This window comes from Channa argus, chromosome 3 (genome assembly GCF_033026475.1).
Source record: "Channa argus isolate prfri chromosome 3, Channa argus male v1.0, whole genome shotgun sequence".
In the NCBI taxonomy this organism is placed as follows: Eukaryota; Metazoa; Chordata; class Actinopteri; order Anabantiformes; family Channidae; genus Channa; species Channa argus.
The window spans coordinates 2,381,731-2,406,421 of NC_090199.1; the positions used below are offsets into that span (position 1 = coordinate 2,381,731).

At 44.0% G+C, this 24,691-nt stretch overlaps 1 protein-coding gene across 2 annotated transcripts; it reads right to left on the bottom strand.

Moving 5' to 3' along the window:
• Positions 1-15: 15 nt before the first annotated feature.
• Positions 16-24,256, bottom strand: akt3b (v-akt murine thymoma viral oncogene homolog 3b). Of its 2 annotated transcripts, XM_067499535.1 has the most exons (14): positions 23,920-24,252; positions 18,558-19,044; positions 12,769-12,894; positions 12,567-12,678; positions 11,137-11,281; positions 10,875-11,006; positions 10,488-10,553; positions 10,172-10,240; positions 9,607-9,729; positions 8,099-8,227; positions 7,279-7,493; positions 5,672-5,759; positions 4,878-4,980; positions 16-4,705 (listed from the first exon to the last, which is right to left on the bottom strand). In XM_067499535.1, exons 2-14 carry the CDS (start codon positions 18,601-18,603, stop codon positions 4,620-4,622), a joined length of 1,440 nt encoding a protein of 479 aa, XP_067355636.1. In that variant the 5' UTR covers positions 18,604-19,044; positions 23,920-24,252; the 3' UTR covers positions 16-4,619. The 2 variants fall into 2 exon arrangements, with proteins under 2 accessions (XP_067355636.1, XP_067355637.1); XM_067499536.1 differs by lacking the exon at positions 5,672-5,759 and having other exon boundaries at positions 23,920-24,256.
• Positions 24,257-24,691: the final 435 nt, after the last annotated feature.

Below are 24,691 nucleotides of genomic sequence, written 5' to 3' on the forward strand. Positions count from 1 at the left end.
AGTCTGAACAGCAAAAACCCTGAAATGTATTTCTTTTAATTTAATTCAAAATAAATACTAACACGGCAATGCAAGTCCACTACTGGGTCCTTGCCCTAATGTTTTGGTAAGAAAACAAACAAGCAAAGGATACAAAAACAAAAAATAAAGAGACTTTAGCTAATGCATCCATCATCATCATCATCATCATCGTCATCCTCCTTCAGCGACTTTCAACAGGTGCCTTTTTTACGACATACAAGGTAACACTGCCTAAAATGACAAACAGAAAATAAATACTATGGTGCAAAAAAATGGGAAGGGAAGAGGAGGAGCAAGGGATGATGGGATTGGAGCAACCTGATGAAACCAGCACTGCAAACATTTTAAAATGTCGGCCACGGTCCCACTTTTTGTATCTTTTTCTTTCAAAGACTGCGAAGGGGAAGCAGAAGAGACAGTGCAGACTCCACAGTTACAGTCACGCCCTCGTTTTTACAAAAAGTTCTGGAGTCATTCGTTTTCGGGGACCACGGCAACTGGTGGAAGCAGGGAGCAGTGTTTGTTACCATGGAGACAGCATCTTGTGGACTGTGCATCAATCCGCCAAAAAAATAAATAAAGACAAAAGGAAAAAACTGGTCCCGTTTTTGACACCAAGTTTCTTCCTTAAAATTTCTTCTTCGATGCAGTTGGAGTTGAAGTTGATTTGTTTTTTGTTTTTTTTTTCAGTCACTTTTCTCATCACCGAGATCAAAGTACAGTCCCACAGAAGGAAACAAAAAGGTTGTCATATCTGTCAAGATGCCACTAAAGGGGGAAAAAAAGGCATTGCATATTTACATCAAGAAGTTTTGGGGGCGACTCGATGTTTTCTGGCAGTTCTCACAGTCTTCACAAATGAGTGCGTCACGGCTCAGTTTCCTCATGATCCGCAACATGATCAGTGATTCTTGATACACTCAGTTCAGATTTTAAAAACATGTATGTGTGTGTATACATTTTCCAATAATACTGAAAGGATCTGGAAGCTGGAAACCACATTTCTGTTCAGTGCGATAAATAAAGTTTTCTGTATTCTGATTTACTGTCTAAAAACAATCTGTGCATGTGAATATTTCTTCTTTTTTTTTTTTCTTTTCATTCAGACGACAACAAACAGAAGTGTATGCTGTCAGGGTGCTTACACTGTTTCACAAAGACTCAAACTTCCCCAAAAATGTTAGTAGACTTTCACTCGCTGCTCGATATTCTTCCCGGTTCTCTGCCCTTCCCCGACACTTTTACACATAAACAGTATTCTCCAAAAACATAGGACATGGTATCAGACAACGACGGCAAACAGCTTTCAAGAACCCACAGTCCCAAAGTTCTGCATCTAAACCAAGTCCAGATGTGTGTGGGAACCTTAAGAATGAGTGGGAAATTGTTTTCAGCTCTAAACTCGGAACGAAGTCGGCAGTTTTCTCCAGAAACAAAACAAATTTGATGTTTTCACAGGTTGAAGTGATGTCACATTTAGCTCATATGCGATGGAGGTGGGCTGAAGCTTTGAGGGTCACAAATCGAGTCCGAATGAAACCATTTACCGACTAGTTGCTGGTTCAGTGTTGTGCAGCCCTCAGGCCACTAGTGGGCAGGACTCACTCACTTCACTCACTTTCCAGGTTATGACGAGCTAGAACTAGTCCAGCCCTGCACTAAATCCTCCTCCTCCATTGTAATAATGTTCAGTTTTTGCTGTAGACATTTACTGATTTGGCTGAACGACCATTTTGGAAGAACTCTGTGACACCTCTCTGTCTAACGCAGGATAGTTCAGCCAACGTGTGAAAACCGGAGCGTTGTCACCTTTATAAAAGGATTTGTTTTTTTTCCCCTTTAATTGTTTAAAGGTGCAGTGTGTGAGATTTAGCGGCTTCTAGCAGCGAGGTCGCACACTGCGACCGTCTGAAAACCCCTCCCATTCCAAACATGGGAGAACCTACGGGGTCCGTCCGCTGACACCTTGTCTGTGATGACATCGGGTGGGAAAGCGCTGAGATTACTTCAGATGTCTGAACACTATAGTTCAAAATGACACTTCCCTCTTCTGGAGCCTGTGTTGGGTTTGTCCAATGTGAGCTACTGTAGAAACATGGAGGTGCAACATATCGGCCTCTGTGAGACCTGCACCCTCTTCTAATGGAGACATAAGGAAAACGATGAAAACACGATGTATTATTATTATTATTATTATTGCCTCTAAATCTTACACACACTTCACCTTTAAAGGTTCAACATTTCGGATCCTCAACCTGTAGCAAACTGGACTAAGCCCCACTCTGCACTGGTTTCACCCCTTTTATTGCATTTAGTGTTTACATCCTATCTGGAGAACATTTCTTTCAGCGAAACAGCTTTACATACCAAGCTCTAAGCTGCATTCGATAGCGACACAAAAGCTGCCTGCAAGCCAACACTTTACAGCAGTTAGTCCTGTGAACAGAAAGTATGAGACTTTAGTATTAGGAGTTTTCGGAGCAGAGCAGTGAAGCTGAAAGGACAAATTGTTTCCACCAGAAATATCCCCACAGCGACGAACAGTGTGTTTCGTGCACAAAAAGAGTTTCTAAGTAGGAGGAACAACAGCTACCTTCCATAAATATTCAGGAGCAATGCTCCTATTTTTATCATTTTCTCTGTAGCAAAACTCTGCATCCTGACGAGCGCCGCAAACTTTGTTGACAACATATAAGGAGCAGGATGTGTGTGTAAACGTTGGCCTGTTAGTCAGAGCACTGGGAACACAGAGGTCCTGGCCTCAGTTATGTTTTCTGGGAATCAGCAGCCTGCGAGTTTCCATTACACGACTGTGTGGTAGAATCAGATTTAAAGTAGAGTCTGCAACTCGTTTCCAAAAAGGTTTTTTGAAACAAGACATATGCTGGATCGGAGATCTTCGCTTGTAAAGTGCCGCTTGCCCTTTAAACCCATTAGAGGATTTCAACTACTGGATCCATTTGGAGTTTCGTGTTAAATATTGTAGCGGCAAATTCAAATCCTTTTACAGCAACAAATAAATGGATAAATAGAGAACTGGAAGTTATTGCAGCATCCTTTAGGGAAATTAAACTTACAAAAACAAGAGATTCAAATACTTGACACATTCTACTGGAAGGGACACAGATTTAGAGAAGAAATCAGATTTGCATATAGATGCATGACACGCTCGTACAGTCATGTCAAGTCACCTGTGTGTGGACGGTCTGCAGCTTCACCCCCAGTGTTCGACACCTGAATCTGTTCAGCTGAGAAAACGCCAACACGGATTCTTTTGGAGTTTGTTTTGGAGAAAACGGTCGACTTTCGTCCGACCAGCACAGAGAACTCACAGCTGTTTCCTGTTTCTGAGTGAAAAATATGTGTCTGTTTGCTATGGCAGCATAAAGCTGACACCCCCGCCCCCCATTTCCCACATACATACATCACATACGTCCGTACAAAAAGTCACGTTTCCCTGTGTAAACATCCATCCCACTGGTCCAACAGCTACGATGAGGAAACAGAAGTGAGGAGAAGCAGTGAGGGAGCAGAGAAAGGCCTCGTTCCCCTGCCGGCTGTGGAGAGCTGGAGCAGTTAGCTGAGTTTGAACGCGGTTGTGCTCTGAGGCGCCTGAGAGAACTGTGCGGTTTCTGGCAGTTTAGTGTTTTCTGTTTCTGAAACGAAAGACCAACTCAAAGCGCGCGAGAAAACAAGACCAACCAACCAAAAAGGAGAAAAAAACAAAACAAAACAAAACAAAAAAACGGGTTAAAAATAAGAGACAAGAGCAAAATAGTAACACTGCAACGAGGAATGATACAGACTCGTCCACTCTCCTTTTCTCTGGTTTTTTTTTTTATATATATTTTCTCTTTTTTCCCACCTGCAGACAGTGATTTTCATTGCCATGGGATTGGGGGGGGTGGTGGGTGGGGGGGGTGGGGTGTGGATGTGGGCTGCCATGGCAATTGTATGAAAAAGGAACCTTTTTATAGTATTTTTTTAAAACTTTTTTTTTCTTAAATTTTGAGTCAACCACGAGCCATGCACTTACTCCCAACTAAGAACGACGACTCACAACCCGAGACCCGCCAGCCCTCTCCCAGAAAAACACCCTGTCGGCTTATTACGAAACGTCTGCACATGTAAGGCAACATTTTTGGTTTTTTTGTTCCCTAAAACGGCTCTTCCAAATCAAGTGCAAGAAGTCAAAGGAAGAAGAAGAAGAAGAAGTAGAAGAAGAAGAAGAGAAAGGGCAGAAATGACAAATAAACAAATTGAAAAAATAAAAATAAAAAATGGGAATAAAAAGATGAACCTGGGTCCACAACTGAATACTGACGGAGAGAAAAGAATAAATAACAAAAACATTGCCTTCTGCAGTAAATAGCGCTGAAAATGTAGGAGACTTATTTTTAGTGTGGGGAGACCGACTGGAGTCTGTCCCACTGTGCAAAAACCTCTTTTAAAGTCCCTAAAAAGACTTCTCCCCACCTGCGAGGAGGCAGACAAGGAGAAAAAGAGGGGAGACTGGTATTTTTTCCTAAAATGGCTACGTGTTTTCCTCAAAATGGCCACGAATGGGGACGATACTCGCGCCGCGGGGCCGGAAGCGCTCACTCCCGCCCGCTGGCTGAGTAGGAGAACTGTGGGAAGTGAGGCCTTCGCTCGTTGTCCGCCGCATCCATCCCATCCTCGTCGTCTGCGGACACATAAACAAAGACAAAGCAGCGTCGAAAGTGAGTAACATTTGTCTTCGTGTGTTTTTTCTTCTCTACAGTAATCTTTGTTCCTTTCCAGCCGTTTCCTCTTTAGAAAGGATTCCAGCTCTGTGTTGCATCAACAAACAAACTGTTCCATGCTCTCAGACTTACATTTTTCTGGCGGGGTGATGGTGATGGTCTGCGCTGTGAACTCCTCGTCGAAGTAGCGTGTGTCCGTCTCTGAGCTGACCTGGGGTTGGAAGGGCGGGACCATCTGGGACAGACGGGACGAAAAAGTGGAAAGTGGATAAGGAAGATCATGATGGGTTTGATCGTCTGACTTTACCTAACAATTATTCTGTTTTTCGATTAATGCGTTTGAATGTTTGCGATTTGAACGTTTTCGCCCTGTGTTTGTGTGCGTTTGCCCTGGTTTCACGCTGACACACCAAACGGGGTCTCAGTCATTTAAAAAAAGCAACAAAAACATGACTACTCTCATTTACATTCACTGATGTGTCCCAAACATCATGTACACAATAAAACCAACATTTTAATTAAACCTCACAATGTGTCTTTAACCACGTGTCATTTACTTTTATGATAAATTCTAAAATCAAAGGCAAAAAAAACAAAATAAAAACGACGGATGTTTGTCCAAAACACGGTGGACGTCACTGCAGGCAGCTCCATCACCAAGGATCTATAATAAAACTACTGAAACACATCGTCTGAAGATGTGATGTGGACATGCAAGACTTCCACGAGTTAAACAGGAAACTGTGAGGTGGGTTTGCTGTTTGGAGCAGAGACGTGTCACTTTTTCTTTTCTGTTCTATTTCAGTGCCTCCTTTTGAAAAACTAGACACTGAAATCCGGTAACCCTGCTAGCAGAATATCTCAGGTACGCCGTTTAAATAAATCACCACCTGAGATGACGTCTGGTAGCTAAATCCTGCTCTCACCTTCTTGTCGTAGACATCCTGCCAGTCAACCGTGCCAAAGAAACTGTGTCGCATGATCTCCTTAGCGTCGTCTGGTCCGCCGCCCAGCCTGTCAACGAACACAGAGAGAAGACGACGGCGTTCAAGTCGGGCTTCAAACGCTGCTCTTACATCTCTATCAATGGAACCAGAATATCCACCTTCTACTGATCCCAAAATAACATCCCGGGGTGAGCGAGTTTGCCGTCTGAAGCTGCAGTAGCCTCGTTTTACCGTTTTCTTTGTTAGACAGAAAACGCCTCGGGGACAATCACACTGGGAGAGTAACAGCAGCCAGCGGACAATTTGTCTAACAAGGCTTTCGCTGAATACTTACTTCATTAAAACTGAATGTTCTCGTCTTCATATGAGGACGTGTGTTCAGTTTGAGGCGTGTACAGGGTCCTACAGGACAAACCTTTAGTTCCTGTTCTATGAAGAAGACACAGGGTCCTTCCAGGTCAAAGAGCCATAAAAGATGACGTGTTCTTTAACGTACCTGCCTCTTTAGTGACTTTACTTCCAACTAAACCCTAAACCAACACACGAACCAAATTTATAGCAAACATTTATCTTTGTACACGACACTTAAATCCTGCTCAGTTGTTCCTTCCAGTCTGACTTAAGCAGATGCTTTTGCATAAATCTCCAGCACATTGTAAATCTTCCTCCACTGATTCCATCTCCATGTGTGTTTTTACCGGCTGGGAGCCGACGTGGACGGAGCACATGAACTCTGATCTCACCCTTCACGGGTCACAGAACCACAGATCAATATGAAGCAGATCTGGTACCAGCAAAGTGGCCCAGATCTGATATGAACAAAAAATAAAAAATAAACTGATTTGTTTTGTTCGTAATTCAAATCAGATCAGAGCCATTTTGAGGCCACTTCAGCTGGAAGGTGAGCGTAGCCTTTATTTCAGGCTTTGTTTGAATCAGGTTACGTTTTCTAACCTGATTTTCTCCCTCTCTCATATTTCTGCCAGCCTCGTTTCTCTCTCATCAGCTCTTCACCAGAGAATTACAGAACAGACAGCGGTTGATGGGAGAGAAACATGGAAAAGAAAAGGCAACAAAGGTTCCTGATTCAAATCCAATTGTACGATTGTAGAATTAAGTTGGCGCTGAAACGTGGACTGACTTCCCTGGAGAAGACGCTGCAACGATAGCTGCCCGTCTCCCTGAAGCCCTCATATAAAGATCCCTCTAGACATGCAAGTCACAAATGCTAACTTCTGCATCACTGACAACACCCAGGGTGGTCTTTTTTTTCTTTTTTTTAGTCTCTGGCACTGAGAACACCGCTTTTCCTGGAAACAAACTGAAAAGTAGACCTGTCCTGCATTTCCACTGTCGTTCGCTCTGTGAGCTCAGGGCCCCATTTCTGTACAGAGTTTACGTGCAGCTTCCTCCTTATGCAACAGAGCTTCAGGCTGCGTTCAGAGATGCAGTACGACCCAAAGCCCCAAAGTCAAAGCATCATGCAGGTGTTCAGAAGACCACAACTGCCTGCTTCCTGTGAAAGCTTGCATGATATACTTGATGTATGCATGTTACAGAAATTGGGCATGTCTCCGTGCGTGTACCGTTTGTTGGGGTCCTTGATGAGCAGTCCGGACAGCAGCGACTTGGCGTCAGCCGACAGGGTTCTCGGGAACTTGATCTCCTCCATGAGGATCTGCTCAAACAGCTTCTCGTGGTCTTGGTTGTAGAACGGCAGGCGTCCGCACATCATCTCGTAGGTCACTACCCCTAAACCCCACCAATCCACTGCACGCCCGTAGTCATTGTCCTCTAACACCTGGTGGCACACAACGCAAAAAAAATGCAGTGTCTGCGATAAATATCCTTTAAAAACAATAAGCTTGTTGCATAACAAAATGTAAACATTACTGGTCTCAGCTCGCCATTGAAAATGCGTCACACTTTTTCTAAGTGCTCTATCATAACTCAAGAGGCCATTTTATCAATTCAAGAAAAGCCTGTGCATTTTCTCTGTATGTGGGTATTTTTGACCTTGCTATATTCAATATCCTCTTTCATATCCTCTTAATGGAAAAATAACTTTCAAAAACTTCACAAACATCCACATTAGAAGAAGTGAAATGAGTCACTGACATTCTACTTTGTTGTGAAGACAAAACTTTGCTGCCTTTGGAGGAACTGCACCTTAAGGAACTTCCACTTTGGCTTTAACATTCGGACTTGGTGGTTGTCATTTATCTGGTCCAGGACGCAGTTTCTGTCTTGATTTCATTATGAGCCTTAAACGCGTCTGCAGGCTTGGTTTTGCTTCCACATACAGATTGGGGTTAATGCTGCTTTAAGAAACAACGTTCTGTCCCACTTAGCCTCCTATGATTACAAGTTATTTATAATTACAGTAGTGTTGGACTGATTACAGACCTCAGGAGCCAAGTATTCCGGTGTTCCACAGAAGGTCTTCATGGTGGCAGTGTCGGTGATGCCTTCTTTGCAGAGGCCAAAGTCAGTGATCTTGATGTGACCATCTTTGTCTAACATGAGGTTCTCCAGCTGGTGAGAGGAAGGACAGAAATAAGAGAACCTACGACACTGTCTTCATGTCTTACGTCCACAATCTGGAAGTCTCTCTCAATCAATTAATCCTAATTTGTGCTTTGGTTCTGAGGCTTTTGTCCATGCAATTCAAAGTGCACAGTAACAGTAAATCTAAAACTAAATCAACCAATAAAACAACCTACAATATAAATACGGGATAATAATAAACTATACAACACCATGAAACAATAACTAGAATAAAACAAGTGAACAGAGCAGATTCTGCACGAAAATGCTGTAAGAATCAGGGCTTTTTCAGCATCATGGAAGCTTTTCCTTCTGCGTCCTTAACAGCTACACGGGAGAAACACAAGGATCTGAGGTTCATGAAGTAAAACGTTGTTACCTTTTTAATTTGTTCATAAGGCAAAAACAAAAACTAAGACCTTGGGTTAGATATAGCAGAAAACCGAAATAACTGCAGCTGATTAATAATATTTTATCAACCACAGAGAAAATGATAGTCTTGCTTTGTCGTTGCAGCAAAAGCCTCTAAATGCACCAGACAGTTCAAAATAAATAACCACATATGCCGTGTAGAACTGTTTCATAGAGGACTAAAATACCTTTACAGTAAAACTACAGTACATCCTCAAAAAAATTTGGATATTGGAAGAAAGTTAATAGTTTTATGGAAATTTACTTCAAATACTAAAACTCCTACACCGACCGGTCATAACATTATAACCACCGGTGGAAACACCCTAAATAAAAATGAATGAGGCCACCAAAACATTAGAACCACCCTTTCTCAGCACTCTAGTACGACTCCTCTAACTACCTTGACTTTAATAACCCGCACATAGTAGAAATATCTCCTTTCTGAGAGTTTCTAACGAAAAACGGAGAAATTATGAACATTTCTGTTAATGATTTTTGGATCGATCTTCAGCTGTGAGATATAGTCATTAAAATGAACATATAAATATAAAAACATATAAATTCTTGGAATATTTTACTTTACTTGGAATGAATCCAAAATGAGTTTCCCATTTTGAATCATATTCAGACGTTAGGACTTAAATATATCAACAGTGTTAAAGCCATTTAAAGGGAATAAGGTGCATGGGATTAAAAAAGCGTTTAGGTCCAGGCAGTGCATCGTGACTGGTGCAGAGTAGGATTAGAGTGAGAGACAGAAACTGGTCCAAATGAAACTAAACTAACCTTGGGAGTGGAAGAATTACTCCTGCTGCTTGGTTTGATGTGACTACAAGTGTATTTAGGTACAAGGTCAGTTTCTCTGTCTATGTCTTTAAGGAAATGAGATGTACTGTTCTATCATGTGTGTTCCGTGTTAGACTTTTCTCAGACGTCACCCAGAGCCACTGTACCTTCAAATCACGGTAGACAATCTTGGCAGAATGCAGGTAGTCTAGAGCAGAGACGATCTCAGCGCCATAGAAACGGGTGCGGTCCTCGGAAAACACTCTCTCTCTCGACAAATGGAAAAAGAGCTGCGGGAAAAGGAAGAACTTAAGCTCTTTACCTGCCTCAAATGTCTGCCTCAAAACGACTTCATCGCGTCAAAACAAATAAAAAACGTCAGAATCTTCGCTGTATTACTCTTGGTGTAGCTAATGTGGGATGGGATCATGAAACAGGGCTCAACACAACTCGTACTGTGGATGAAGAGAAGCAGGTGTCTGTGTTTTAACAAAGCCGATTCACAGCTGACGAGTTACGTACGCTCGTATTCACATAGGTGTGTGGTTCACTTTCTGTCATTGTTACAATCCTCGAGCTAATGAAATCAGCTTTTGCCACCGTTGATTTAACATTCACGGATGTGTTTGTTCAACGTTCTTCAATCATTCTAGAAATAACTTCCATGCTGGATAAAAAAACCTCCCTCAGCATCAAGGGAATTTTTTTTAAAGCAATCCTATGACCTCTCACCTCTCCTCCGTTGACGTACTCCATTACAAAGCACAGCCGATCCTTAGTCTGGAACGAGTACTTCAGAGACTGCAAGACAATATGTAAATATTTTTACAAACTCATCACCGCTCCGACCTTAACTCAATTGAAGAGAAAAAAGCTTTGTGGGCTGGATTTATTCTTCCAGATGTTCTCTCTGCATAACACTTATTACAAGACTCTTGAATTGAAGGCCACACAGCTTCACAACTCAATGAGTAGGAGGTGAAATCACATCAAGGCAGGTGTGTCTGTGTGCATACGGGTTTTGTGCAATCTGCACGATGATACTCACAGTTAGGAATGGATGTCGAGTGTTTTTTAATACCCTACTTTCTGTGAGTGTGTGTGCAACTTCATCCTGCGATACAAAAGGAAAAAGAGGAGGCAGAGTGATTAGTCAAGAGACAAAAAGGAGCCCGCGGATGATTTCTGCGTCTTTGAATCAAAAAGATTGCGGATGTAGAGTAACCAGATAGGATAAGTGTCAATATCGTGCCGAGGTTTCGCAATATCAACAGCCCTTATCAAATGCAAAGTGCCACATATTAGACATCAAAGACTACAAGGCTTTTTTGTTTGCGGTATTTTCAGTCACTGAGTAAACCTACTAACTGGTTGTTAGCGCGTGCATCCACCCAGAACAGCAGCAAAACAGAAGCTGATGAATGTTTAATATCACCTTGGCTATAATGACTTCCTTCTTCAGGATCTTCATGGCGTAGTAGGTGCCGCTCGCCTTCTCCCTCACCAGAATGACTTTCCCAAAAGTGCCTTTACCCAAAAGCTTCAGATAGTCAAAGTCATTCATTGTCTGGACAGAGAAACAGAAGCATGGCGTGATGACACAGACACGTGACGACAGCTGCTGGAAATCTTTAAACATGACGACCACAAAGGAGGAAGAGCGATAGATTATGTTAAAATCCGCTAACAACCATCACCTTTCGTTTATAGTGACTGATTGAGGTGTCCATCTCCTCCTCGTTGACGTTCTCAATCTGGGAGGTGGGGCTACACAGGATGCCCTCCTCCTCCTGTTTGGCCAGTGACTCTGCTACCATCTGGATGGCCTCTGCCCACTCGTCCCTGTCGGACAAAGCAGCCGGTTACCAGCAGAGTCGTGGTTAGTTTCCGCGGTGTGGTGTTTCTACCACAAGTCTTCAGAGCGTTTCTCCATTAGTCAACAACGGACTGCAAAGTGAAACTACTGATTCCCACCTGGTGGATAATGTATTATGTTATGGAGTATTAAGTCATGCTGTGAAGATTACAAAAAGATCTGTAATGCATTGAAAGTCATGAAGGACATATTTGATTTTTGTTGCGGTCATGGGCAACCTGATGCTGTTTATTCTTAGTGTGTCGACAAATCAAGCACCAAGGCTTTAGTTTAAGTCAGGACCATCACTCATACGCAGCTCTGTTACTCCCCAACAAAATAGTCCCGGAAAGATTTTGTTTCAACTTTTTTTTTTTTTTTAACTTGGCTTTGCTGATTGTTATTTGTGCCATAACTAACTGAGGTTATTGTAGAGTGTGTGTGTGTGTGTGTGTGTGTGTGTGATAGGGAGAGAGAGGCAGACTAATTCTGTCATTTCCTGACCTTGAAATTCACTTCGCCTGTCTGTGTATTTTGGTGCCAAGTGCAGTGTGTGCGCTGATGGAGACAAATAATAGATGCATAACGAGCTCTTACGTGTTTTTGCTCCAACAGTCCTTCAATAGACACTTTGCTGGTGATTTCATCACAACAAGTAAATTCTGGGAGGATGATCAGAGTAGAACTAAAGCTTAACAAGCTTTGGATTATCAGATAAACAGCTTCACCAACTTTTCTTCAAATGACTCTTTTCCTATTTCAATTAACTCGTTTTAATAATATTAGGCTTATGTCATCATTAATAACCAGAATGCCCCACTCAACCCTGTGTGTCTCATTTAAAGGTTACCCTGTGCAACATGTCCACCGGCTCAGACGCAGCAGCAGGATTTGACCTCCTGGGTGGACGGATTTTGAGTCTGATTGCTACAGCTAGCTTACTGTAGCTAGTTGGAGTCCAGAATTACACAGAGAATATTGAAATTCCAATTATCATGGAAAACAAACGTCCAGTATGTTGTAGTTATTTCTTTTAATAAGGAGGTGGAGTCTGTTTTGTTTATTGTGTACATCATATCTTTACGAGGTGTCTTCTCATTTTTACCCAATACATACATATATATGTCTTGTGTATATATATAAACTGTTTACTTTTTCCACGATGGCAAGAAAATGATAAACTGTAAAAAATGATCCTTCAGTTGTGTCCAGGAAAAAACCCCAGAGTCTGGTTTAGGATTGAGATCGATGAGCGTGAGGACAAGGTCTTACCTTTCGTCAGGAGTGTCCACATGGAATGTCCTTTCGATGACAGTGGTCCACTGGAGACAGCGAATGATGAAGGTGTTCGGCTTGGGCCGCTCCGTCTTCATCAGCTGACATTCTGGCAGCCGCACAGAGAAAAAAGACAGACAGCATCACAAAGAGACTTGTTTTAGTTGGTAACTTATGTGACGATCTGTCGGTGTCTTACTTGCTACGGAGAAGTTGTTTAGTGGATATGCCAGGTCAGAGTCCTGCGGTTTGTCCTTGTAGCCGATGAAAGAGCCGTCTGTCTTCAGCAGAAAGTAGCGCGGACGCCAGTTCTTGATGTACTCGCCTGCAAAGGAAAACACAGTGACACCGACCGGTTACATCCTGCTACACTCAGCTGTACTGAGGACACATTAACAAAATGATACAGGGTTGACTGCTATTTGATTCCAATATTTAGGGAGTTCGAGCTGTTTTTCCTTTAAGTTATCAGCAGGGACATTTTGCACGACACAGAATAAAGCCAGTTTATTTCATCACAACCTGTGCGGTTTTACTGACTGTGTTGACACTTTTTCTGGTTGTTACTTTTCTGGTTGTAAGAATACGATGCTGCCACAATGTTACTAAATCGAAAAACTACTTTCATTCGAAAGAAACAGGTGTATGATGGTAAACACGGTGCTTATTCTTATCCAGCAGCCATGGAGCGTTGGTCCTCATGGTCACAGGGAGATGTTGACATCTGACAGAGTCACAGTAGCACCAGAGCTAACGAAGAACAAGGGGCTGGACGAAAGTGCATCTGTGTGAGTGACCAGCGACTGAACTGCCTGAGCATATGTCTAACAAATCAAACCTCTGACAAAACTATTCTCACACATTCGATGACTCAGTCTGTAGCAGAACAACACTGTGATGAGCATGACAAGCGCTTCGGAAATCAGATACTTCGGACTTCTAACAGCTCCACTTACAAGCTGGTGAAGGGCAGCGGAAGACGGGAAAGGGGGGGAGGAGTTTGACTGGTCAGGTAACAGAAAGCATGACCTGCAGGTGAACGTAGCCCCCACATCAGGCCATGTTCATTTCTTTATTCTTTGTATTTCTTTGCTCAGTCAGAGCCAAAACTGTTGATTCATGTTATGGATGTCACCTTATTGATCCATTTACCTGCTGTTCTAGTTAGAAACACTGCCAAGGTGATGTATGCTGCACATAGAAAGAAGAATATGTATTTACGATAACAATGACAATATAAATCCTAAACATCTGGAGGAGTTTTTCCTTTTTAAATGATGTCATCTTTCCGCTCAACTACACGGGTTTTTGTCTGGGCCGACCTGCTCCCCCAGAGCTTCTACAGATGGTGTCAGCTGGAGACGTCTCTCAGCTTGAAACACAACTGCATTTTCATGAGGAAAATGTAGTAAAATCCATATACTGTACGTGCGTTTTCCAAGTTAGAATAATATGACACAAGTTACGAATTAGTGAAGCTGCACTTTAAATTGCTGTGTTCTCTTCTAACCATTGAAGTTTCAATGGGTCTTTAAAGAAGTGTCTTTTTTTAGTGGCCGACTCAGGAAAATCTTTACATTCGTCGCATAGTTCAACTCTTGTGTAGTGACTGAAACGGATCCATGTGAACGTGAGCTTTTTTAAAACCTCTAACAACTGAAATATATTAAAACAGAGTCTCCAACACAAACCCTTCAGAAAAGACAAAAGAATAGTGCTTCACATCCAAATTTTACTTGAGAAATGATTTCTCAAACTGTCCTGAACTGTGTGTGACCTCTAAGTTTGGATCTTAAACAGTGCATACAGCTGCTTAGGGCATTTTCTCTAAAATGGCTTTTAACACTGAACTATAAAAGAAAGCTGAGGTGCAATAAACAATTCAGGGACTTGTGGGGGCCGAAGAGGAAGGAACCAGAGTGTTAGGTCATCCTCTGTATGCTCATAGTGCCACAGAGAAACTTCCCCCTGCTACCAGCCAAGCACCCTGAGCTCAGACCACACACACACACACACACACACACACACACACACACACACAGTGTGGGAAATAACACACCAGCCAAGTGCAGCTCAGATTTGGCTGTGGCCCTGCAGAGCCGGCCTTCTTTGCTCGCCGTCTGGCAGGTAAACAACCATTGTTTGGAGGTGCTGTGCTTCAAACTGTCGGGGTGGTTATAGACCATGTCCACACCGAGCTGAATAAAAACTGCTTTTCAGACGGAGGCAACTAAAACTGCAAGTTTGTGAACACATCATGTGGACGGGGGGGGGGGGGGGGGAGAAACAAAGCTTCTCCAAAATGATCACATTGGTTTCTGTGTGAGAGCAACAACTGTCAACTCAATCAGCAATTCCTCATTTTGTCAATGAGACTAAAAATATTCATATATTCACATCCATTATCTGTAACCACTTATTCTGTTCAGAGTCTGTCATAGGGTCATCAGTGGGGTACACCATGGACAGGTCTCTAGTCTATCTCAGGGCCAGCACAGAGACACAGACATCCACGTCTGTAGAGGTCTTTGGACTGTGGGAGGAAACCCACACAGCAGGCCAGTGGATTTGAATTGGGGACCTTCGAGCTGTGAGTCTGTGAGGCGACAGTGCTAACCACTCAACCACCATGCTCCTTTTTAAATGTGTTTGTGGGCTTTATTTCCCGACAAAATAATGCACGAACACTGGAGAATGCTCACAGGCAGAAAATTGGGACCATTAAGCTCTGGCAAGTTTTAAAGAGACAGCTTCTTCCCGTTTTTAAGGCCAAATTTGAATTTCTGCATTCATGTGTCTGCTATGGTATCTGTGTAAATGTCTCCCCCTCCCAGGCCTGTGCCTGTCAGGAAGGACTCTCAGTGGACTAAACATTTGTGTCCATGCAGACTGTCTGCAAGACAAATGCACAGATGGTGCAGATGCCAAAGAGGCAAACTAGGCATTTGTTAGACATCTAAAGTACAGGATTCCACCATTTACATTCAGGAACACACACAACCAGCCACCATCTACCCACCTCCACCTCCTCCATCCACCTCTCTCACATTGCATCAGCTGCATCGCTCTCCTCATTTTCAACTCTGACCGAGGACAACGTGTCCACGCTCCTCCTCTCTAACCATCGGACCAACCGCTCTCTGGATCCGATCGCTTCCCCTCTGATGCCAGCTATTACACAAATCATCAACACATCAACAGCTGCTTTTCCAACCTCATTCGAGCAGGCCCAGTTTAACCCACTATTACCACCCCACTAACCTTCCATGTATCCTGGCAGGGCATGTTTCTCACTCTCATATCCTCTATCGGTGTGCCGCAGGGTTCACTTCTAGGTCCTCTTCTTTTTCCCGTCTATACTACATCTCTGGGTTCTATCATCTGCTCTGGTGGCTTTTCCTATTACTGCTATGCTGACGGCACACAGCTGTTCCTGTCCTTTCCACATGGTGACTCATCACGCATTTCTGCCTGTCTCTCCAACATCTCTGCTTGGATGAGAGAGAGACATCTTCAGCCGAACCTCTCCAAGACCGAAGTTCTTGTCTTCCCAGCCAGATCTTTGACACAACACAACATCAGACGAACTTTGCTTTGATGTTTTCTCCTTGACTTAGATTTTTGCTGCCTTGTACCTCACTTGTATAAGTCGCCTTGGATAAAAGCGTCTGCTGACTAAATAACTAAATGTAAACGTAGCCCCGCAATTAGTGGACAACCGACTCTGAGCTGCAAGCCAACAACTGTTTCATCCAACACCCTAAATACTGTTCCTATGACTGTTCATCCATCCCCAGGAAGATTAAGACAACTTCACACATCCACCAAGAGGACCACACCCAACGATACCCATCTTAGGGGTTTAGGGGTTAGGGTCGTAATCAGTATCATAACTTGATGACTCCACCCTGTTCCCACCTCCCACCTTAATGAGTCTATTCAGGCCACGGTGGAGGATATATAACTGGGTTCCCCAGCCACTTTTATTCCGACTGAAGAAGCTGCTTGAAAAGTTGAAAAACTTTCCTAACCTAGAAGAAAGAAGTCCAGGTGACATGATTCAATCTTCAGACTGTTCATGTGTCGTGTGCCTGTGTGGATCATGCCTGTGCTACCGCAAGGAGAGTACGGCTCCATCAAAAATTCCCCTTCAGATTTAACTTGCAGGACAATTCCACCTGCTGATAACGGCTGGTAACGGCTTTATTGATCCCTGTGGGGAAATTCAGAACAACTGAAAGTTCAGTGTCTTGCCCAATGACAGTCTGACATGTAAAGAGGAGGAGCTGGGCATCGAACTGCTGACCCTGCATTCAAAGATTACCAACCCTAAGATCAGGCTGGATGAAACTTCTGATGGGGGTACTGGTATTTGTGCCTGTACAATAACTTTTTAACAATGACACTAACATGTAAATGAATATTTCTGGTGCACACCGAAGTGAAAACACTAGCAGAAAAAGTATTTTCCAATTAAAACTGAAAAACATCTGGTACAAGCTGTGTATACGACATAGTAGCGTTCTTGATCAAGGCACACATCTCCACCTGAACACTAAATATATGAGCCTAAAGCCCGACTCAAGAACCTAAAGACCAGCAGCCATCTGTGGCTGAGAGTGATTTATTTTCCACTTTGTGTTGAGTGAAGACAACTCTAAAGCCACACACACACACACACACACACACACGTACCCAGGCACAAACACAGAGAACAGAACACACACACAAGTTAGCAGCTAATCAGCTTGCTGTGTGTATGAAAAGAAAGAAAAAGAGGAAGAAGAGGAAAAAGAAGTGGCTTTTAAGAAATGGTGAGTGTTGTTGTTTCTGTTCTGTCAGAAAATGTCAGCCATAGTCACAACCGTCTGTGGCAGGGCTACACGCTCCAGGTTTAAACTACTACTATTTCACACGTTTAATCCCCAAATGTGTTTTGTAACATATCACATGTGTCTAGTTAGGTTGTAACATTATGCAACGCTTCTTGTTTCCATGAACCTGCTCAGTTCTTCTTCTTGGCTCCAAATCAATTTAAGCACTTAAACACTGGTTACATAAACCAATTCTACAACAATTAAATGATTTTTAAAGGATGACAACTCTTCTTTAATGCATCAACATGGTCTGCAATACTAACCAACACATCAAACACGCTAGTGTCATTTTTAAAAAGGCCCCTCAACACACAGACACTGGTTTTAATGGAAGTCCGTCACAGGATTTGGGGGTTGTGTTAACAAGAAGAGAAATATTCCAATTAGTAGTTTACCAGTTTGCAATTTCAAATGTGGAGCTTACAAAGCTGCAATCTCAATTTTAAATATGTGCGAGTCATTCGCCCAGTTTTATCATTTTAATCACAGGAATGCAAACACAAGACGATTCCGTCAGGACACAGGACCACACACTAAACCATTTTAAAGTGCCGATAAAAGGAACTCGGATCAGACGGAAACAGGTGCCATCAAAAGAAACGTGGAAGCAGACCACACTCATCATCAGCGAACAAAACATTGTGGTTGAAGACTGAATTAGCATGTCGGGCAAGGAAAGTTTTATTCTTCAAGCTACTACTGCAAGTACAGGACGACGCTTCTCACCCCGGCTTGCTCTCATTGGCTGTTGTAGGCTTCTAGTCAAAATTCTACCACTGTGCCTTTTACACAACAGGACTTGAAGTGAAAATCAGTGACTCGGAGTCAGCTGGTAGCTTTAGCTTTACATGTCTGCAAAGCCACCACACTACAGGATCAATTGAGCAGATAATTAGTTTCCTATAGTCCCAGTTATCCTGTGTGGGGCCAACATTGCCTGCAGGTTAAGTCAAAATGCCCCCAGGAAACTCTTGGCTAATAGCCGAGGTTCCACAGTGTCCCTCACACCAGACTCTGATACAGGGCTGTAAACAGGAGGCTACTTTTTATTAGCTCGGACATGTTTCCTTCAGCGTTTCTAAAAGAAGGAAGGAGAAACACGAAACGTCACCTCTTTTCTGGACCCAGCCTTCCTTGACGACGTTCTGGTCGCTCATGGTGGCTTCTCCTCGTCACCAGTTCTCCCAGCTCTCCCAGTGTGGGGACCGTGAAGGTGTTGGGGGAGGAGGGGGCAGCGAGACAGTGGGTTGGACTGAAGCCGCTTGACCTCTGACCTCCAATCTACCCGCGCCCACTCTCACCTGACCTCAGATATGTCTGTCTGTTCCCTGCTGGATCTGTGGTGGATCTTCCTCTCTCCTCACCTTCTCGTTCCTCCTCTCGCCCCGACAAACCCAACCTCACTTTCTCTTTCTGTCCTCTGTCCTTCTGCCCCTCGAGTCTTCCTTACCTAGTTTAGAGTTTGACTCCCCTCTGTCTCTCTCTCCTTCCTTCCTCCCCCCTCTCTCTCTCTTTTTTTCGTAGTTCTTCCTCAATCTCTCGTCCTCTCCGACTTCTTCTTCGCTTTCTGTGTTCAGGCGCTTCAGTGGTGAGTGAGCCTGGAAGGAAACGGAGGCAGAGAAATTAGAAAAGGCAGAAAAAAAAACGGAGCAGGTCAGTGGATAGTTTCCTTGGTATGGCAAACACAGCAGACCGCAACTTATTGTTCAGGCTTCCTGTCTCCTTACCTCCTTGCTTCTTTACATCATTTGCTCCTTCTTCCTCACTGAATTCCTGTACCTTCCTCCTTGACTAGGCCTTACCCATTTTCCCTGCCTCCTCAAATCAATCCACCCTTTATTCACTAAATCTCCCCGTCCCTTCGCTAATCAGTCCTTAGCAAACTAATTTAACCTCTTCATGTCCTTCATTCTTTCTATAGCTCAGCCTTTTTCTCATTTCCCCCTTTCCTTCCGTAGTTCCCACCCTCTCACCTTCTCTCCCCTCATCTTCCCAACGCATTCATTTTTTCTCACGTACCCATCACACATCATTTACCTCTTCTTCTCCTTCCTTCTGTGAGCGAGTCTCCTTCTCCTTCTCTTGTCCTTATCCTTGTTTTCTCATCAGCTTCGTTCATTCTTATTCTTTCTTCATCTTTACCTACTTCTCCTTTCTCTACCTAAATCTTCCTTCCCATCACTCCCATATTTTTCTTCATCATTCAGCTCCTCCTTTCCTTCCTTTGTTTTCTCCCTCATCTTACCTCCTCCCTTTCCTTCTGTTCTCCATTAGTCCGTTACTCCTTAACTGCTTCCTTTTTCACGTTCTTCACTCAGTTTGCACCCTCCTTTCCCGTCCTAAATCTCGCCATTCCATTTTTCACTTATCTACTTTTCTCCCATCCTTTCTCACCTTCTCTACCTTAACTTTATCTCCTCCCTTTTTTCCTCTAGCTTCTTACTCTCTCCTCCTGGTTTCCACCCTGTTTGGTTTGGTCTCCCCTGCTCTGTCCAGATGAATGTTTTACTTCCTCTCTCCTTACTCCCTTTCTCAGTGGTTCCTACATTGATTTCCTAAACCTCTTCTTTTCCATTTTCCTTGTCTCTTCGCATCATTCATTGTGTTCTTCCTTCCTTTCCTACTTTACTTCCCTCATTCAGTGGCCACTAGTTCCCCATGTTTCGCCTCCTTTACTCCCTTCCCCTTTCTTCCTTCTCCCCCAGCCCTTTTCCTCCTTTCCATCCCTCTTTTTCCACATTTCATGCACTTCTATCCATCTTTCCCTTAGTTCCCTTTTTCCTAACGTCATTTCCTCCTTCCTAATAAAAGTCTGGTACCTCCCTCCATCTTTCCTTTCTTCTCACCTGACCACCTTTTCCATAGTTGCCATCTCTTTCCTTGCCTTCCACATTGCCTTCACCTCATCCTTCATCATTTCCTCCTTTCCCTTCTTACCAACTCATTTCTTCCTTCATTAGTCTCTCTCTAATGTCTCTCACCTTAATGCATAAGTCTAATACATCCGTAGATATTAAGGTAACAGATACTTCAAAAGCTGGTTTATTACAGATTAATTTAATATACATTGATCAACCATAACATAATGACATGGTAAAGTGAACAGGAAAAGCGAGGAACACTTTTATCTTATTACATCGGCTCTTGGAGGCAGCATGTAAACATTTTGTCCCTGAAGTGGATGTAAATGATTAAGCAAAAAACATGGGCTAGTTTGAGAAGAGCCAAATTGTGATGGGAGACCACTGGGAAAAGTGAGTCCCAAACTGCAGATCTTGTGGGATGTTTTCAGTCTGCAGTGGTCAGGACCTAGAAAAAGTGGTCCAAGGAAGAAATCCCGGTGAACCAGCGACAGGTTCACGGGCGGCTCACTGAGGCACGGGGGCAGCAAATGCAGGCCCCTGTGGTCAGATCCAGCAAAAGAGCTACTATAGCCCCAATTGCTAAAAAAAAGTTAATGTTGGGTCTGATGGAAAGGTGTCAGAAAACGGCACATCACAGTTTGCTGCGTATATGGCTGCATGGCCTCAGTCCACTGCCTAAGGTGTAGGTACCTACAATGGGCATGCGAGCAGCAGACCACTAAGCACCTGAAAAAAGAAGGCTGGTCGGCCGAATCACATTTCCTCTAACATTAGGCTGATGGCTGGGTGCATGTGCATCTCTTACCTGGGGAAGAGATGGCACCTGCCTGCAGACTACAGACCAACAATGACTTTTTCTCTGATCCTAACCACTCAAACCTATTGTCTAACCCCAACATTTGGTTCATTTTCTGTTGAGATGAACAACTTCCAGCTAATTAGATTTAACATAGATTATAAGTTGTACATGCCGTCCTGCTTGAAACACATGTATAGATGTCAAACTTTAGCTACAATCTGGCTGTGACAAACAATATGTGAAATATGAAGCTGCCACCTTTTGTAATCAGTAATTAATGAATAAATTCATGAAATTACTAGATTCACTAATTTAATGATTTCAAAATCTTACTTATAGAAAACTGCACACTCACGAATGGAGAGCTGACGTGCGCCTGTGACAATCCAAACTAAATGGAAGGAAACCTCGCATTGATTTGGGCGTCTGAACCCTCTTTGTGCAAATGATAAATCCCCCCCATCAGAATTGAGAGGGAATCCCCCCCCCGACCCCTCTTCATTGTTCTCCCCTTCCTCCATCATCTCACCCCTTCTCTCGTTCTTCTTTACCTTCACTTCACCTATTCATTTCATTTCTTCGTCAGTCTCTCTCCTCATTTCTCTCTCATACATCTTTCTTCCGTCTACATCTCTCTCTCGGTTTACCTGCCTGTCAACTGACCACCCACCCAGCACCAGACACATCTCAACTCTGAACACATTTCTATTTTTGCATTTCCTTTGCAGTAAAAACGAAATGCCACTTTACGCCTCAAACTAAAGCTAAATACATTTCTGTTGAACCACTGTTACCTTCAAACATATTTCAGTTATAAAATATGACATCTTTCACCCAGTGACTCCTGAAGAGAAATGTGGACTTCTGCTTGTGGTTTGTATTGTTTCATGCCTCCGTTTCCTCAGATTTCTAAATAATGTCTAGCCTTAACTTAAAAGTAACTTATGACTGATTTTCCAAATCTAGAAGCAAATGACAAATTCAATTTTAGTTTCACGGAGGCCCGGGACCTCCGGGCAAGCACGGCCCCCAAAACAGATGTTTTCCATACTATGCACATAATGTACAGTGTCAGATCATTCCTGCAGACACAATCCAATCCAATGTTTAGGTGAAATAACAGTAAAGAACATTTCCTATTTCAGGATCTCGGAGAAAGGAGTCACACTTACACTGAAACACGGTCTCTCGAGTGTTTTCCGACACTCACTGTAGAGTTTTCTCATTTTTTGTTAAAAGTCTTTCCCCTCAAACCTCTAGGTCACTTCTGCAGGACAATGGCAGCATCTTATCGCATTAGTTAGAATGTGAGGGGCAAATAAGCCATATAGCAAACAAATATGATGGTACAAAGTCAGGTAATACACAAGCAGACGACCTGTTCATCTTTTAGTTCCTACTGGAACTATAGCATGTACACGTACTGTATATAAACGTGTTTGTTCTGTGTTTGTGCTTCTCCTTGTTTAAAATATCCTGTTGGATATGTGGCTGAATCTAAAATACCACATATGTTCCAACATTATGAATTGTTGTTTCCAGCTTTTCACACTGATTCCTTTGATCAACAGCCTTCTAAGCGTATCATTAACACCAGTGGCGTGTTTCTGCACAACAGCATCTCAGCATTGACGCTTCGTAATGCAGGACATTCCCACGTAGCTCTGGTGTTTCTCAAGTTGCCTTTTCCCCCACAGCACTCGGCGCGTTACGCTGTAGGCAGGTGGGATGCTGAGCGCGGTCTGCGAGCAGCCTGGACGCACACAGGTCCGCGGCTGGAAAAACAAATGTGAGCCTCCAATGACAACAAAAACAATGGCTGACACGAGCAGCCGCTGTACGTTTCGGAAGCCGGTTTCAGGGCTGCGGCCCTCGGTGCCACAAACACCGTCCGCCTCCGGTTTGTTATTGGCCGCGTTCGACTCGTGCACCGCGCGCACAACAAGCAAATACTGAAACAACAGCTTTTGTTTCAAGGGCGTGTGGTGTCATTACAGTTACATAACAACATCCGCTTGCAGTGCTCCGTTACACTTCAGCAGCCCATGAACATGAATAGATGTCTGCCGGGGACTTTTGCACCGATTAGTCCCCGATAGTGGCGGTGAAGAAGCTGGTGTGAACCGGCAGGGTCAGGGACACGGTTGTTGTGTAAGGCAGGCTGGCCTGCGATGACTCGGATGGAGGATGCGGGCTAGCTAGGGATGCTAGCGGGTGGAGAGAGAGAGGAGGGGGGAGGGGGGGGGATGCTACCGCTATGTTAGCCGGCTAGCTAGCTGACAGGCTGGCTAACTGACAGTCACAGGCGGTGGTTTTACTCCGTATGATGCAAAAACTCCAAGGTAAATATGGGGTTTTATTTAGTCAGCTTGGACACGGAGGGGCGGTGTGTTTAGGTAAGGATGGGGGACACCGGGGAGGTGGATGGTGAGAGGGGAGGGGGAGGGGGTGGGTTAGGGTGTCGTTTATCACGGAGATGGGCCGAGGCCAGACGGACGGTACCGTTACTAGCATTCCCCTCCCTTCTGCGGCAGCATCCCGGCGCCGCATCCCTCCCAGACTGGCAAATGACGAAGCCCGCTAACGGCTGCTAGCTAGCATGCTAACCTCCGCTCCCACCCGCTCCGGGCTCCAGACGAACCCGCTCCCCGTTCCACCAAACGACGACCCCCAAGTCCCTCTTCCCCCCCACACCCTCCTCCTCCTCCTCCTCCTCCTCCCCTCCCTGGGTCTCCAAACAATTCCCACTTCAACCCGCTACACGTTACCACACACAATAATAATAATCATCATCATAATCCTAATTTCACCTGGTGGTCGAAGAACGATAGGGATGCCCCCTGCGCCTCCTCCTCTATGGGCACTGGAGCATCCGACGGAGGAACGTCCCTCAGTGGTGAAAACAGGAGCAGGACACTGATGGATCCATAGCCGCCGGTGCCGTGTCCGAACCGTGGAAGACGAACGAACGACGACTTTTGTTAGTGACCCAGACAGACTGAGACTGCGGCAGCAGTCAGACAGACCAGCTCGGCTCCTGCTCGCTCCGCAGCTCCGCCAGGAAACCTCGCTCGGCTCCGAGTCGGCGCGTCACGTTTAGCCAGAACTGACTGGGAGGACTCCTGCTGCGTTCACGGGCTGTGGGAAATCTGTCCGTCCGTGCACTCAGTGATCCAGCCAGCTGGGAAATGGGATTGAGCCGGAGAGTACGCGCACCCTAAACTGAAGGGGGAAAAGGCAAGAACCCGCTCCAAATTAGTTCATGAACAAAACCCCCAAATTCGGACTTATTATCAATCATTAACGTTCACTTAATTTCTTCGATTTCCTTACTGTTTAATTTGTGGCAGTAACAGAGCTAATATTGGGAGGAGCCTCAGTTTAAGAAGGAGTAAATATATTTGTGATTTCTTTTCACATTTATGCTCTGAGCCGCAAACACAAACATTTCTTTAAAACAAGGACGGAGCGGATTGCAACCATGTTTTGTACTGCCAGATATTTAGTTCATAAAAATACATCATCATTTCTTAGTTTATTATGATTTGTATGAAGAATCTGAAGTAACTTAGTAGCTTAAAA